This window comes from Aethalodelphis obliquidens, unplaced genomic scaffold (genome assembly GCF_003676395.1).
Source record: "Aethalodelphis obliquidens isolate GAN/ISIS:26980383/991018 unplaced genomic scaffold, ASM367639v1 scaffold5, whole genome shotgun sequence".
Lineage (NCBI taxonomy): Eukaryota > Metazoa > Chordata > Mammalia > Artiodactyla > Delphinidae > Aethalodelphis > Aethalodelphis obliquidens.
Genome location: NW_020837949.1, coordinates 13,288,775 through 13,303,480, shown reverse-complemented (window position 1 = coordinate 13,303,480; position 14,706 = coordinate 13,288,775). Strand labels below are relative to the sequence as shown.

General features: G+C 46.6%; 1 protein-coding gene across 2 annotated transcripts in view; it reads right to left on the bottom strand.

Annotated features, from left to right (window-relative positions):
* DENND2A (DENN domain containing 2A) overlaps positions 1 to 14,706 on the bottom strand; it is a 106,245-nt gene that overhangs the window by 24,862 nt on the left and 66,677 nt on the right. For both annotated transcript variants that reach the window (XM_027101725.1, XM_027101727.1), the window contains exons 9-14: positions 14,394 to 14,581; positions 9,827 to 9,936; positions 8,835 to 8,904; positions 7,675 to 7,752; positions 3,909 to 4,049; positions 2,383 to 2,531 (exon numbers count right to left, since the gene is read on the bottom strand). In XM_027101725.1, coding sequence (XP_026957526.1) covers positions 2,383 to 2,531; positions 3,909 to 4,049; positions 7,675 to 7,752; positions 8,835 to 8,904; positions 9,827 to 9,936; positions 14,394 to 14,581 — 736 coding nt within the window. The remainder of the gene's footprint in view (positions 1 to 2,382; positions 2,532 to 3,908; positions 4,050 to 7,674; positions 7,753 to 8,834; positions 8,905 to 9,826; positions 9,937 to 14,393; positions 14,582 to 14,706) is intronic.

The window sequence follows — 14,706 nt, the reverse complement described above, 5'->3', positions numbered from 1 at the left end:
GGGCCCTATGGCGAGAACGGCGCGCAGCAGCTATAGCTGGCATTTCACGCTCTCGTGGGTGTCTGCTGCTTGAAGAGACTACATCTCTCAGGGCAGAGTGCCAGGCACCATGGCAGGTGGGGTGACGAGAGAAACAACCAAGTCCCTCTAATCAGAACACCGCAGTGACTTGTCTCCTGCCAGAGCAGGAGGGGAGGGGGCTGGGAGGACCGACCAAGAACCAGGGTAGGGCAGGCTCCATTCTCAGGGATGGGGTCCCTTCACCGTCCATTGTCTCTCATTACAGCAGCTCCGTGTGAGGGGATGCCCAGAGTTCAACCTGTCAACCCAGAAATCTGTCCAGGGACAAGGTAGACGTGGCCAAGTCCCTTCCCAGACATCTCTGTCCTAAGTACTTCCCGGTGTCTTGGTGCCCTGAGCCTCTGACACATGCCCTCTGTTGCCCTGCAGGGATGCACTGGTCTTTGATGAGGCTCCCCTCCCTTTCTGTTCCCAGCTTCTCTTTCATTGTACCTTCATGAGAAAGACAGGTGATACTTTCTGTTCTCCTTCCCCCTGAAGAAAGCCTGGATTAGGGCGGGGGCCACAGGCCCTGGTGGCCACTCCTCTAGAGGCACGCCCACCTTCTCAGACATTTTCTCAGGCTGGACCCTTCCCGAGCCTAACATCTTTAAACCAGAAGCAAGCGTCTCAAGGGACTGTTTGTCCCATCTCCACTCCTGGTAAGCCTTCTACTCCTTGCCTAGGTCTTTCTGAGATCCATCATTTTCCCCTCCCCCAAAGGAAAGCCTGAGAATTCTACAACTAAAGACGTGGGGGAGTGGGGGATGGTAGGGCTTCCAGAGAATACAGACAGTTACTCGAGTGCCGGTGAAATCCCATCCTGGTCACGGAAGGGTTATTTCTCAGCCTTAGCTTCCAGGGCCCTAACCCAGAGAACTCTCTGGTCCAAATTCCCCAGTGCCCAGGGAGCTTGGAGAGCTGCCTGGCGCCCAGCACCAGCCGCAGGCTATAGGCAGGGCCTGCTTCCTGAGCTGACAAAAGTACACAGGGAGTACAATAACTATGACATTAAAAGTGAATAGCTAGCTCAAAGGCAGGGTGGGAGCAGCCTGGGAGTAGCCAAGTGGCTGCCGTCCAAAGGGTAGCATCATCAAGGTGACCAGATGGGCTGCGGCGGAGAGAGGGCTGGATTCCATTTCCCACCACGCCTCCTGAGGGACCCCACATTCATACACCTTGTCCTTTCCATGCTTCTTTCCCTTTTCGTCTTCCTCCCTTTTGTTTTCTAGAGTTGAGAGTCATATTTCCTCTCCAAACCACAGTTCTCCAAGTTTTGTGTTTTGGCATTTCTTCTTTCCAGATGGACTCTCAGCTGGCCTCCCTGCCTCTCCTGCGGTTGGCCCACCTCTAGCTGGGCCCCATATCTCAGCCCTTCCTGGAATTGCAGCCACCACTTGTGCAACTATGTCCTCAGGTCCAAAGCGAGGAAGGCTCTGATTCGGTATTTTGAAATGATGAAAATGCCAGGAATTTTTTTTTTTTCTTTTTTAAAGTTCAGAATTAACCCAAATCCCTACCTGCATCTCCTTCAGGATCTTCTTTGATTTGTGGCCTGGGCTTTGCAAATCACTGAATGTGACCACGAGGATGTGGGTGCATCCTACTGGGCAATGAGTTTGTGTGTGTGATTTATGTTAGTACTGAGAGGAAGGGATGCCTTAGGCTGTGTCTCTGCTTTCCACCACAGTCCTGCAGCCCTCCAAGAACCGGGCCTTGCCCATCTCTGCCAGTTCCTGGCTTTCTTCTGGGCTTTCCTCTCTGCTCAGCCACACTGAGCTGCTTTGCAAGTTCCTGAAGGCGATGCTCTTGGCCTCTCGTCTCCCTGCCTTTGTACAGACAGCTCCTTTTGCCCGCTATGTGCTTTCTACTTGCTCTTCATCTTAACACACAGGGAACTCGCCTCCACTGGGAATGAGCACCCTCCTTCGTCTCCAGAACGCTCTGCCTCTAGTCAGCCTTTACATGCTGCTGGGTGGTCTGTTCACCTCTCCATTCCCCGCCTTGCACTGAGGCCTCTTTGAGGACAGCTCTGTGTCTTTAATGCCTCTTTCCTTAGCACATGGAAGGGTGCCCAGCACAAAGCAGAATGAGTGAAAAGTAGACCAAGTACCAGAAAAGTAGTGCACAGAAGTGCGGGCTCACCTCACTTTACACAACTGGTGTGCCTCACAAACCTCCAGCCTTAGCTGTACACTGACTCACACCCCTTCTTCCGAGGAGCTGCCTCTGCAATCCCAGGCAGTCCCTACCCCACAGATTCCAGACGGTGTGAGACGCCCGCCGCTCAAACACCTTAGCAGGAGTAGCCACGGGTGGTACCTGAGTTTGTCTGCGATGAAGATGACCCTCCTTTCCAGAAGCAGGGAGGCAAAAACACAGAGCAGGTGTCGGACGCTGAGACAGGAAAAGAGAGACTCAAAGTCCACGTGTTCGAGCCGGGAGTCCAGAGGGCGGCACAGTTCAATCACCTGCCGGGAAACAGGAGCAGCATGAGGGGGGCCAGGCCTCTCACACGCAGTGCAGACCTGGGGCTCTGCGATCTGCAGCAGGGGTGGCCCACTGCCAGTGGAAAAGGGAAAGAGAAAAAAAAGGAAAACAAAAGGGACTGGGAAAGGAAAGATCACAGGAGATTGGGGAAGGAGGTGTGTTTGGTAGGGACTCAGTCTCACAGCTGCGTGTGAGGACAGTTTGGACGGAGGTGGGAAGAGAGGACTGCAGAACAAGAGGCCCTCGGCCCAGGATGGTTGGAGACCCTCCTTGTCGATAACATATCTGGAGCCCACACAGGGAGTTCTATGACTGTTGAGGTCCTGTCCCTCGCAGTCCCACAGCAAAGCGTCTCCGTCTCACATGGGAATCACAGGCTCACACAGAAGGACCAGCAGATCCAAGCACCTCTTTCAAGACTCACCTCCTCTAGAAGGTGATTCGTAATGAACTCAACCCCATTCCAGCCCCTTCCCAGTGATGGCTCTTTCAGCTTGTATGCTTAGTGTGCGTATCTTCTCACTCCGTACTTGCTGAAATGTTCCTGAGTTCAAGTCATTACTCATGTGCAGGTTTTTCTTTTTAAATAGCTGACTCCTTCTTGGTGAGCAGAGACTGGCTTCTACTCTCAGCACGGCACCTGCCTGGTGCTGCCCACACAGTGGGGCTCACTAAGGTTGACACCCCCATGGCCAAGCCACCTGTGTCTGTAGGGGTAGTTTAGGATTCTCCAGCAACAGGGAGACTGCTCCTCTCTGTGCTGGGAAGTTGGGTTGTTCCAGAATATCCCAGACACATCCTCATCCTTCCCCTGTCCCCAGAGGTGACCTGCTCTTCCGAGGGCCTTTAGAACTGGAGACTCAAGGCTGAATGGGACCTGCCCTCTGATATCCACAGAGTCACACACAGGGAATGGGAAGGATGAAAACAAGCCCTGGCATCAAATCCCAGCCCAGCCAAGGAAAGGGACATGCTTCAAAGTCTAGGATGAATAAAAAGTAGTACCTGAGCTTATCTTCCCTGAAAAGAATCTGCTTTACACTATAAAGTGGTAGAGGTGATGCAGACCAAAAACCTGAATAGGTTTAAATACGATTTATGAAGGTAGTAGGCTAATAAGAGAAGCTAAAGATGTTCACTGCCCTGGCACAGTTCTGAGCCAGAATCCTGGGCTGGATGGACTGGACTTAGGGTGGAATTTATGATACTCTTAGAAATGGGTGATCTGGGCCAGCCTGAGGAGCAAGAGGACATCACTGAATATGACAGCCCACTGGAAGCCAGCCCCTGGGATCACTGGAACTTGGCCACAGTCTGGGGTACTCCCCCCAGGACAGGAAAGGACTCTGATGGCTTACCTCAGTTCCTGATCCTGGCAAGAAGTTCTTGACAACAATGGTTTTGCCCAGGGCTGGGAAAGGGGCTTCCATGACGCTCCTCATGAGAGGCTGGACCAGGGCGGGAGAGATGCCTCGTCGTTTTTCCACCTCATCCAAGATCTGCAAGGGGCAGAAAAGCAGCTCAGCTATCCTGAAGTCAGGTCATCAAGGTGTAGCTCTGTTCCAGATGAAGTGGGCCTGCCACAGAGGCTGAGGAATTGTGGGGAAGCCCGTTGTCCTCATCAGGCCAAACAAAGTCTCTTTCACCTTGTGTGTTAGGGCCCCAATTCTCTCCTCTATGCAGCCCCTCTTTTTCCACGTGACTCTGTAATTTCTCCCACTAAAGGGGTGAAGTATAGTTTCTTGCCCCCTTGACTTTGAAAACTGTCCTGTTTGTCACACGGGTATGGCCATGTGACTTACTAGATTGATATATGCATTCTCAATGGGAAGAATAGCACCCCCAAAGAGGTAAAAATTTGTTTGGGGGTTGGTGGTGAAAAACTTAGATATTGTGAGGGTTTATAGCCTTCTAAGGTGCCACAGTACATAAACAGATATGCGATATATCTATGGAATTAAAACTTCTCTGGGGGGGCACTTCCCTGGTGGCACAGTGGTTAAGAATCCACCTGCCAATGCAGGGGACACGGGTTTGAGCCCTGCTCCAGAAAGATCCCACATGTCGTGGAGCAACTAAGCCCGTGCGCCACAGCTACTGAGCCTGTGCTCTAGAGCTCACAAGCCACGACTACTGAGCCCATGTGCCACAACTACTGAAGCCCGTGCGCCTAGAGCCCGTACTCCGTAACAAGAGAAGCCACCTCAATGAGAAGCCCACGCACTGCAAAGAAGAGTAGCCCCCGTTCGCCACAACTAGAGAAAGCCCGCGCACAGCAACAAAGACCCAATGCAGCCAAATAAATAAATAAAATAAATTAAAAAAAAAGTTTCCCTGGGGGGTAGCCATTTGGGCAACACAAACCAAAACCAATGAGATACCACTTCATACCCATTAAGATGGCTGAAATAAAACACAGGTAACAGGTATTGGTGAGGAAGTGCAGAAATTGGGATCCTCATACACTACTGGTGGGAATGTAAACTAGTGAAGTTTTTCTTTTGAAAACAGTCTGGCAGCTCCTCAGAAAGTTAAACATAGAGTTACTATATGACCCAGCAATTCCACTCCTAGGAATTTAACAAAGAGAAATGAGAACATGTTCACATGAACACTTGTACATGAATGTTCATAGAGCATTATTCATAGCAGTCAGAAAATGGAAATAACCTAAATGTCCATCAACTGATGAATGATAAACAAAATGTGATATTCATATAGTGGAATATCATTCAGCCATAAGAAGGAATAAAATACTGATACGTGCTACAACATGGATGAACCTCGAAAACACTGTGCTAAGTGAAATAAGCCAGACACAAAGGGACAAATAGTGTATAATTCCACTTACATGAGAGCCTAGAGTCGAACTCATAAAAGAGACAGAAAGTAGAGTAGAGTGGTGGTTGCCAGGGGCTGGGGGAGGAGGGAACAGAGAGTTAGTGTTTAATGGGTACTGAGTTTTAGTTTGAGGAGATGAAAAAGTTCTGGAGATGGATGGTGGTGACGGCTGCACAACAATGTGAATAAACATAATGCCAACCAATTGTGCACTTAACAATGGCTAAAATGGTAAATTTTATGTTATGTATATTTTAGCACAATAAAAAGACAAAAAATTAAAAGTAATTCCATGGGGAGGGGAGGCAATTGAGAAAAAAATATCTAAAAAGGCTGCTTAGGGGATCAATAATGAGAAAAAGGTTGCGGAGGACTGTGCCAGCAGAATGAGGCAGAAGTGACAGTGGGCCAGTTCTAAGCCCAGGCCTTAGGAGGCCTGCCTTATGTGTTTCTGCTCACCCTCTCATGCCCCTGCCACAGCTGCAAGAAGAGCACGCATGGGACAGCTTACTGTCTAAGGGAGGTGACAGATGTGTGAGCCAGACCCGCACCCAGACTTGCAGCCTTAAGCACAGCCCAGCCAGCCTAGATCAGCCAACCCCCAGCCTACTAGCAGCACATGAGTGAGCCCATGGAGACTGGCAGAGCCGAACCCCAGCTGCCTGCCCCTCTGTGAGAGTAAATGATGGCTGCTTTACACCACGGTGGTTTGTTACATAGCATTATTGTAGCAATACTTCTGCCTTTCTTCAGAGATTCTGAGAGCTGTTCTTATCCATGATTCCTCTTTCTGTACTAAAGGACAATTTGCCATTTTAGTTATCCTTGTCCCTCACCTAGAAATAGCTTGAGATTTTGGAATCATTTAGCCAAAGCTCTGTCTATGGTTCTATGCTGAGTATGTGCTGTGTGATCTTTGGCAAGTCTTCATACTACAGTCTTAAAACATATGCTGTCACAAAACTGACATGAAAAGGCAGGACTGTGCATCACACGAGTATGTGAGGATGTTTACTTGCTCTGCACCCCCTGCCCATGATATAGCAATGCAGCTTATGTGAACCCCAAAGCTGCCCCTGGGTGCTGGGCTACCTCACATCAGCTGTTTGCTCCTAGATTCATAAGCATTCTTGCAACAACAAGGGCTATGACCTACAGCCTTATTTCCATGTTTAAACAAGCCCATGTTGAAGACTGGCATGAGCAGCAATGCATATCTGTGCTGCAGCTTGTAAATGACTGACTTTAATGTACAATGATTACCACTTCACGTGGAGTGGAGGTAAGACCATGACTCAGATTACACTGATAACGTTAACTACCTCAGACTTGCATACAAGTTCTACCGTGGCAAGAGGTCACGCTACATCAGTATAATTCAGGCTTCCTCTGAGTTCAGGAGGAGGGTGGGCAGGAGGGAGGGAGACTTTTGTTTCGGAATGCTTTTAGGGAGTGTTGCTTACATCCGTGGAGAGCAGATGTAGGACTTCAATTCTCTAAAAGAAAGCTCAGACTGAAATACGTGCTCAAGAAGGATTTTAAAAAAATTTATGGAGGGACTTCCCTGGCGGTCCAGTGGTTAAGACTCCAGGCTTCCACTGCAAGGGGCATGGGATCGATCCCTGGTTGGGGAACTAAGATCTGCATGCTGTGTGGTGTGGCCAAAAAAAAAAATTTATGGATTATATATTCAGGTCTGGTTAACACAGGAAAAAACGTTGAATTATACCTAACTTTTGAGATTGGCATCATATAGCATAGTAATTATCTCCTACACACCATTCCGGAATACTGGGGTGGGTAAGCCAATTCACCACGGCAATCCCTATGTCTTGGTATACTGGCTCATTTTCCAAAAAGGACCAAATTATACTAAGATTTTGATAGAGCAGTCTTGCGATAGCAAATCTTGCACACACACAACAGATATACACACACGACACATATACACAACACACAACGTGACAAAAGATAATGCTTAAAAGAAGGAAATTAAAACGTATGGAATATTCTGGGGAGATCCTTTGCCCCTCCCATCCTCAACTGCAATGACTTTGACCTTCTCCCCTCCCCCACTTTCTGGGCCACAACCTTCATCAGCTCATTTCCTGTCCTAAAGTTTAGAGAATAGATGAGGCTCAAAGAAGGGAGAAGGAAGAAGTGGGAAGGAAAACAGGTGGGGGAATAAGAGGATAAAAGTCACACGAGTTAGGGTGTCTCCTGTGTCCTCCTGGGCCCTGCCCTGCATTCCCTCCCTCCCTTCTCTGAGGCCCAAGTCCTCACCTTCGAAAAGAGGCTGAAGCATCCCAGGCGGCTCACGATGCAGTAAACTTCAGGGAGACGCTTTCCTTTGCCACCAGGCTTTTTGGAGTGAAACACAAGGAAATCATGAGTGTTACCAATCTCAGGGGAGGAAAGACCCCAAATGTTTTTAACATGCTGCCTATTGTTTCCATACACCATAGCTTTTGAAAATCAGTGAGGTAAGCAGTTACCAATACGCCGTCTTATAGGTGAAAGCACTTCTAGTTACGTAGACATATTTTTTAATGCTCCCAAAGGGACCAAATCAAGAGTGCTGTGCACACAGCAGGTGCTCAATATGGCCTATAGCACCATAAAATAAGGAATCTTGTTTACCCGTATCACTGTAATTCCTCTCAAGGAAATTATTTACTCTTTATCATTATTATAATAAGTCCGAATGAGAAATCATTTCTGAAAATCCTTTTTGGAAACTGACTTTTAATTTTCAAAACAATCTCAACACTTAAACTCTAAAGTAATTATATCAACAAAATCTATTATCCCACTTAACTTTTTTGATTATTATCCACACTTTTTATTCACTAATTACTAAACAGCCACTATGTGCCATGCGTTATTCTTGACTATATTAGCCTATTTATAAAAAGACTAAAATATACTCTCAGTGGAAAATGATTTGCCACTACAGAAGATCGTCCCCAAAATGGGCCTCAAAAAGACCAGTTCTTAAATGTTTTGGCAAAATCATTTCATTGAAATAAGTTTCTGACTTTCATAGGTTAATGTTCTGAAGGAGGCACTTAAATTATTTGCGTCATAAACAACAAAGCCATCCTTCTTCTGCCCTAACAACTATTATGAATGTTCTCTGTAGGCTCTCAAAGTCTGTTTAGCACACTTTATTAGAAAGGACATTTGGTTTGAGGAGAGAAAGTCATTTATTTGGCAGGGAAAACAATGGAGAGAGTATTTTCTTTCCAAAGGAGACAGACAATGTTCCCGTCTACCAGTAAGACTCACGTGGACCCCCAAATATTCCTTCCTGTTTTTAACTGCCCCGGTGAACTTGCTACACCTCCTGTCCCTTCTCGTGTGGCACGTGGTGAGTGAGACCTCAGGAAGCCAGCGCCGGCTCTGCACAGAGCTCTTGCTGACCGAGAGCAGGACGTACTGACCAGCAGTCTTCGGCAGTAACCGAACCTCCTGCTCCCATCTTCTCCAGTTAAGACAAACGAGAATGTTTCACTGTGGTTGGGAAAACGAAAGCGCGTTACAAAGCAAAACAAAACCAAAGTCACATCGCGTTGAGCAACCAGGGGACATTCTGGGGGAGGCTGTCAAAAGGGCTGCTCGCTGTCTGGCTTGTCCACCTCTGGGCTGGGGCTCCGGTCACCTACAGCTTTGGAGTCTGTGTCAGGGACAGGGAGATCTAAAGTGTCGCTGCGTCCTGAGACGAAGTGAGGAATTTTCTTTTCACCCTGAGCCCTCATATAATCCTATAACCTGGGCCATCCCATTGCATGCACACAGCAGTCATTATCTGAGCCCGGGAGTGAGGTGGCATCTGCTGATCTAGGGATGTGCCTCAGCGAGGGAGCAGTGGAAGAGTAGGACACTTCTGTGCCCCTCTCGGAACCGCCCCTTGCGCGGCTCTCCGAGGCCTGGACCGTCCCTAAAGACTGCTGGGCCAACTTCAAGGAACTCAGTATCCCTCAAACACTCAGGATTTGGAGCCTCCTGAGTTTGGTCAGTTACTGAAACATCTGATAAAAAAATATTGGTATCCAACAACATGGGTTAAAGCAGAAATGTAAACTTATCACAATCCGAGTAACAGCTGGATGGGCTACTGAAGAAATATTTCCAGAACACTGGACAAGTATTAGTGATGGGCAATGCTTTCCTAGGCTATGAATTACCTTATTGCCCATCACGTCAGCTTATGAAACACACTCCCAGGTGGAGCGGGAGATCTGGGAATCTGCACACTTAGCAAGGTGATTCTTGTCTTCAGGCAAGTTTTAAAAACACCTGTGGAGGAAATTGCTACACTCGGGCCCACCAGGATCACTTAGCAGTAGGACCGACTTATGGGGTCTACCATCTATGACCCCCTCTAGTTCTTGCTTTAGTCTTTGCAGGAGGGGAGGGGGATGCCAGCACATACCTGGTAAACTGCTGGACAGGAGTCCAGTCCTTGGCGTCAGGGAAACAGAATTGGGGGATAGCCTTCAGCTGGTCCTCAGCTTCTCTCATGAACTTGAAAGACCTTTCCAACTGCAGGGAGAAGGGCGAGAGAAGATTGGAGAATAAACCCCAGCACCGGAGAGTGAGGCAGATGCTTGGCAAAAGCACATCTCCCACCTTCCTGAAGTCATGACTGCCACCTTAATCTCCACTTTGAGGAGGGTTTGCAGCTCAGTCTGCTTGGGGTTTTTGTCCCCAGGGCAGTTCCAACTATAATCTTATGGGGGAAATGAGGAGAAAATAAGTGTGCTTTAGAGAAATGTTCTCTATGCAGAACATTCTGGAATGTAAGTATTTTAATCAATAAGGAAACGCTGTCACAGCAATCCCTTCCAAACCGGAGACTCATGAATCTGCAAGGCAGAACCTCAAATCTAGTCTTCTGACCTCTGGGCCCAGGCAAATGCGTCCCTCCTTGATCTAGGCAAAGACGTTTTACAACACTTTTTAGTGACTACATCCAGCTAAATTACATTATATGGTGAAATTTAACTCATTTCAGGAAGTCTTTGAATGTCAGAACTAAAGGAAAACTAGACATCATCCAGCCTAACCTTCTTATTTTAGAGATAAGAAAATAAGCCCCGGGAAGTTAAGTGATTTGTCCATGATCACACAGCTAGACTCTAGTAGAGAATCAAAATGATCTTAATCTCTAGCCTGTCTATCTTTCTCTCTCTCTCTGATTTATCTGACATATCACAGACTGGATGAACATCATCTCATTTCAAAATGGAATGAATCAATAAAGTCTGATTTAGAGATGATATTTAAAGCCATGAGTCTGCTTGTTCTGTGTCTGAACAGGTTACCTGTGCTAAAAAAAAGCATCCCATCCTATTGGACAGCAATGCACATGCAGTTAACCATACTGTACTGTGCACATGGAGATGTTGGGATGGTGAATTTTATGTTATGTGTGTTTTTTTTGTCTCAATTGAAAAACAAAGGCACTCTAGGTATAAGTTTGGGATACAAAAAGGAATAGTTTATAATTAGCACAGTTAGCTTATAAATTGGTACTTCTAATGTGTTGGGAAGAATTGTTGGCTTTTGCTGTGTTGTTGATGATAGGTTTACACTTGTTAAATTTCCTTTATAAACAGTTAAAGAAAAATAAATTATGCTAAAATTATCTTCAGTCATTTGAAATATCAGATATTTGAAGTGAGTGGAGTATGAATTTCTAAAGTTACGAAATTGTAATGTCTAACCTAAATTCTTACTATAATATTTTCCATAATTTCTTATTTTGTTTCTCATAGTTTGCCATTGGCCTCCACCTTAAACCAGGCTGGCAGAGAGTTTCTGACATCTGCAGGCCAACAGTACCTTTGACTCCTTCACAGAGGATCTACAAGCCTTCCCAAGGCCATGAAACGTCAGAGAAAAGAGGTTTCTGGAGAGCATCCAAAAGAACAGAGCACCGGGCTGATGGCTTTCAATTTGAAAACCCACTTCTAGTATGATTCCCCTTAGGCTAGATCAAATTTAAGTAAAGCTGCTACTACTATTAATGGTGGAGACAACTATCAATGAGTGAAACACAGTCACCATATGTAGACTGAAAGCCAGTCATTAATTGTCCTTTAGTTTTTCTTCTTCAGAATAAATAGTCACTCTTTCTTTTCTGTATAATTGTTCTCTCTTCTATCCATGACTCAGAGGCTTCCAAATGGTCCTGGAACAGTCTTTGAGTTGATAATTCACTAGCTCAGACTGTTGCCAAAGCAATAATTTTTGATTACCCTTGGACAGTCTTGCAGAGAAGCAAATACCAGCTGGGTGTAGTTGTTGGAAGGGGTCATTAATCATCACAGAGTGAAGGACCCCAAACTATAAATAATACAAAAGGAAGGAACAATGACATTTCTCCACAGTGGAAACAGCATTAGAGAACTGAAGCACAGGCCTTATAGAGAAATGAGTTCTAGCGCTTTTCAACGTGGCCCAGTCACCATTTGGATGAACCCACCCTCAGACCACATGCACGATACCCAAAAATATGTGTCTATACACATGTGCTTACACACACTGTCATCAATGTATGAGTTATCCACCCATATGTGCACACACATGCTCTGACATGCACAGGAGCACATTTATAGGAAGTGGCCCGCAGAGATCTCTCTTACAAATACAACCAAGCACAGATGGCTGGAAAACAGCCTGACCTCCATGAGTTGTCATAAAGATAACTGCAAGATATCAAGCATTTTAAGGGAATACAGCAGGCATGATCTCTAGTGTGCAAATATGGAGTGTAAACCTTGATTAAAGTGGCTATAGGGGTGGAGGATAAAACTCATGAAAAAGAGTTAAAAGTGAGGAGGCAGAAGGAGAAAAGGGGCCTTCTGACAGAGGGAGCAAGTGAAGGGAAGGAGAAGTAGCCTGGCATGCAAAAATGCATATAAAGGATGATCAGCGTAACATTAAAAATACATATCTAAAGAAATACTGGCAGCAAGACACATTTCCAACAGAAAGAGAGTGGTTAAATAGATTAGGGTAGGGGATTCCCTGGTGGCACAGTGGTTAAGAATCCGCCTGCCAATGCAGGGAACACGGGTTCGAGCCCTGGTCCAGGAAGATCCCACATGCCACGGAGCAACTAAGCCTGTGTGCCACAACTACTGAACCTGCGCTCTAGAGCCCGTGAGCCACAACTACTGAACCCGCGCGCCTAGAGCCTGTGCTCCGCAACGAGAAGCCACTGCAACGAGAAGCCCGCGCACCGCAATGAAGAGTAGCCCCCGGTCGCCACAACTAGAGAAAGCCCGCGCGCAGCAACGAAGACCCAATGCAACCAAAAATAAATAAATAAATAAATTTATTTAAAAAAAAAGATTAGGGTATACCCACATAACGCAGCATTATGTAATTTCAAAAATGATGTTTTAGAATTTGTATTAAATATGTTTATAAACAATGACAGGTTTATAAAACGACACGGAAATTACACAATGTATGATCTCAGTTTTGTAAGAAAATTATACTATGAGAAAAGACTGGAAGAAAACACAATAAAATGCTAACAGTGATGATCTCTGTGGGATTAGAGATGGCTTTTTTCTTTATACATTTCTGGATTAGTCCCCTTTCAACAGTGACTATGCAACTTTCCACTCTTTAAAAAACGTTTTAATGTGATGTCTAAGAGTCTGGAGATTCCATGTTGGAAACTCAAGCATTCAATAGTTAGGTTGATTCATTAATTCATTCACAAATTAACGCTTTTATTCCTGGAACACTGGTTAAGTATTGCTATATGTATAACATTGTGCTATGCCCCAAAGGAAGTACATAAAATAATAGGACAGTCCTTCATGTGTTGGTGCAAGTGTGGTTCTCAATTAAATATGGGCACACCCGTAGCACTGGGGTTTTCAGAGCATCATCCCTGGAGCTCAGACAGAGGAAGTGGAATAAGTGCCGGTGTGGAGGGCTGGTGCCTGTGGTTTCTTTCAGTTATACATATTTCCATCCTAAACTCCAAGCAGAGGGCTCGATTGCTGTGCTGGAACCCAGTGCGCAGGACAGAAGGCAGGCTGGCCTGAGAAAGGAGAGGGACAGCTGGAACCTAGGTCTTGGTAGATGCTGGGATTATGCTTGGGTGGTGGCAGCAAAGGGAGGCCCTGATGGGACTAGGACATAAGCGCCCTCCCGTTCCTGTGTCTGCGCACCTGCATTGTATGAACTGTACAGAGACTGTCACATTGTACCTCGCGAGTCTTTGTAGGCTTATCTCATGCCCTCCTATCAGAGTGTAAGCTCCTTGAGGACAGGAAACACATTTTGCTCATCTTTGTAATGCCCTGGGGCCAAGCAGAAAACAGCTTGAAAGTAAAAGGGTCTCAGTAAATTCTGGCTGAACTCAATTAGAATGTGGTGGAAGCTCTTTATTACTGATGTCAAAGGCTAAGAATAATTTACATATTCTAGGCCATGTCATTTTCGGCTTTATTGAGCGCCGTTTCATTTTAGGAGCCATAATTTAATATATGGTAAAGCCACATCCACATAGCCATGACCCATGTGAGAACAGAACAGGATTCTCGTGCATACACACATACAGAGGCACACAGGGCACGCAGGGGTGTGTAGCATGGACACAAACATGACACTCCTTAGGGAGAGTTGTGCGGCTGATGGAAAGAAGCTTCTAGGACAGGTTGGGAAGAGACCTGGCTGGATAAGGAGATGGGGAGGGTGAAGAGGATAGTACAGTCAGCACAGTGACCACAGGAAGGGGCTAAGTATTTCTGTCCCTGCTTTGAGCATTGACTCTCACACCTCCTCGGAACTCGCAAATTCTCCAGCAGCGGTTTTTTTCACTTGATATACCTTAATTAGGACCCATTTTTGAAATTCTAAGCACTGAATGTTCCTTGGGCTCCTGTACCTCCCTGAAACCGTGAGTACCAATAAGATTTTGTCAAGAATGCTGCAGTCCCTGGCAGGCTGCAGACGCCTGGCCCACCCTGTACCTTCAGAGGGAACTGCTGGGTGAGTTCGGGCACATAGGCAGCGCCGGCCTGCTTCTTGTGCAAAGACACGACCACAAAGTACTCGAAGAGCTGCCTCTCCTGGTACTCGACGAGCTCCCGGTCCAGTGATGGGTATCTTGGAGCCTGCTTCAGGCGTGACTTCACATTGACCAGGCGCTGGCTGTGGGCTAGAGAGGGAGTAGAGGAGGGGGAGGGAGAGGGGGCGAGAGAGAGAGAGAGAGAGAGAGAGAGAGAGAGGGAGAGTGGGAGGGCTGCCGAGGTGCCCGAGAGCACCGAGCAGTTCCCTCTGAAG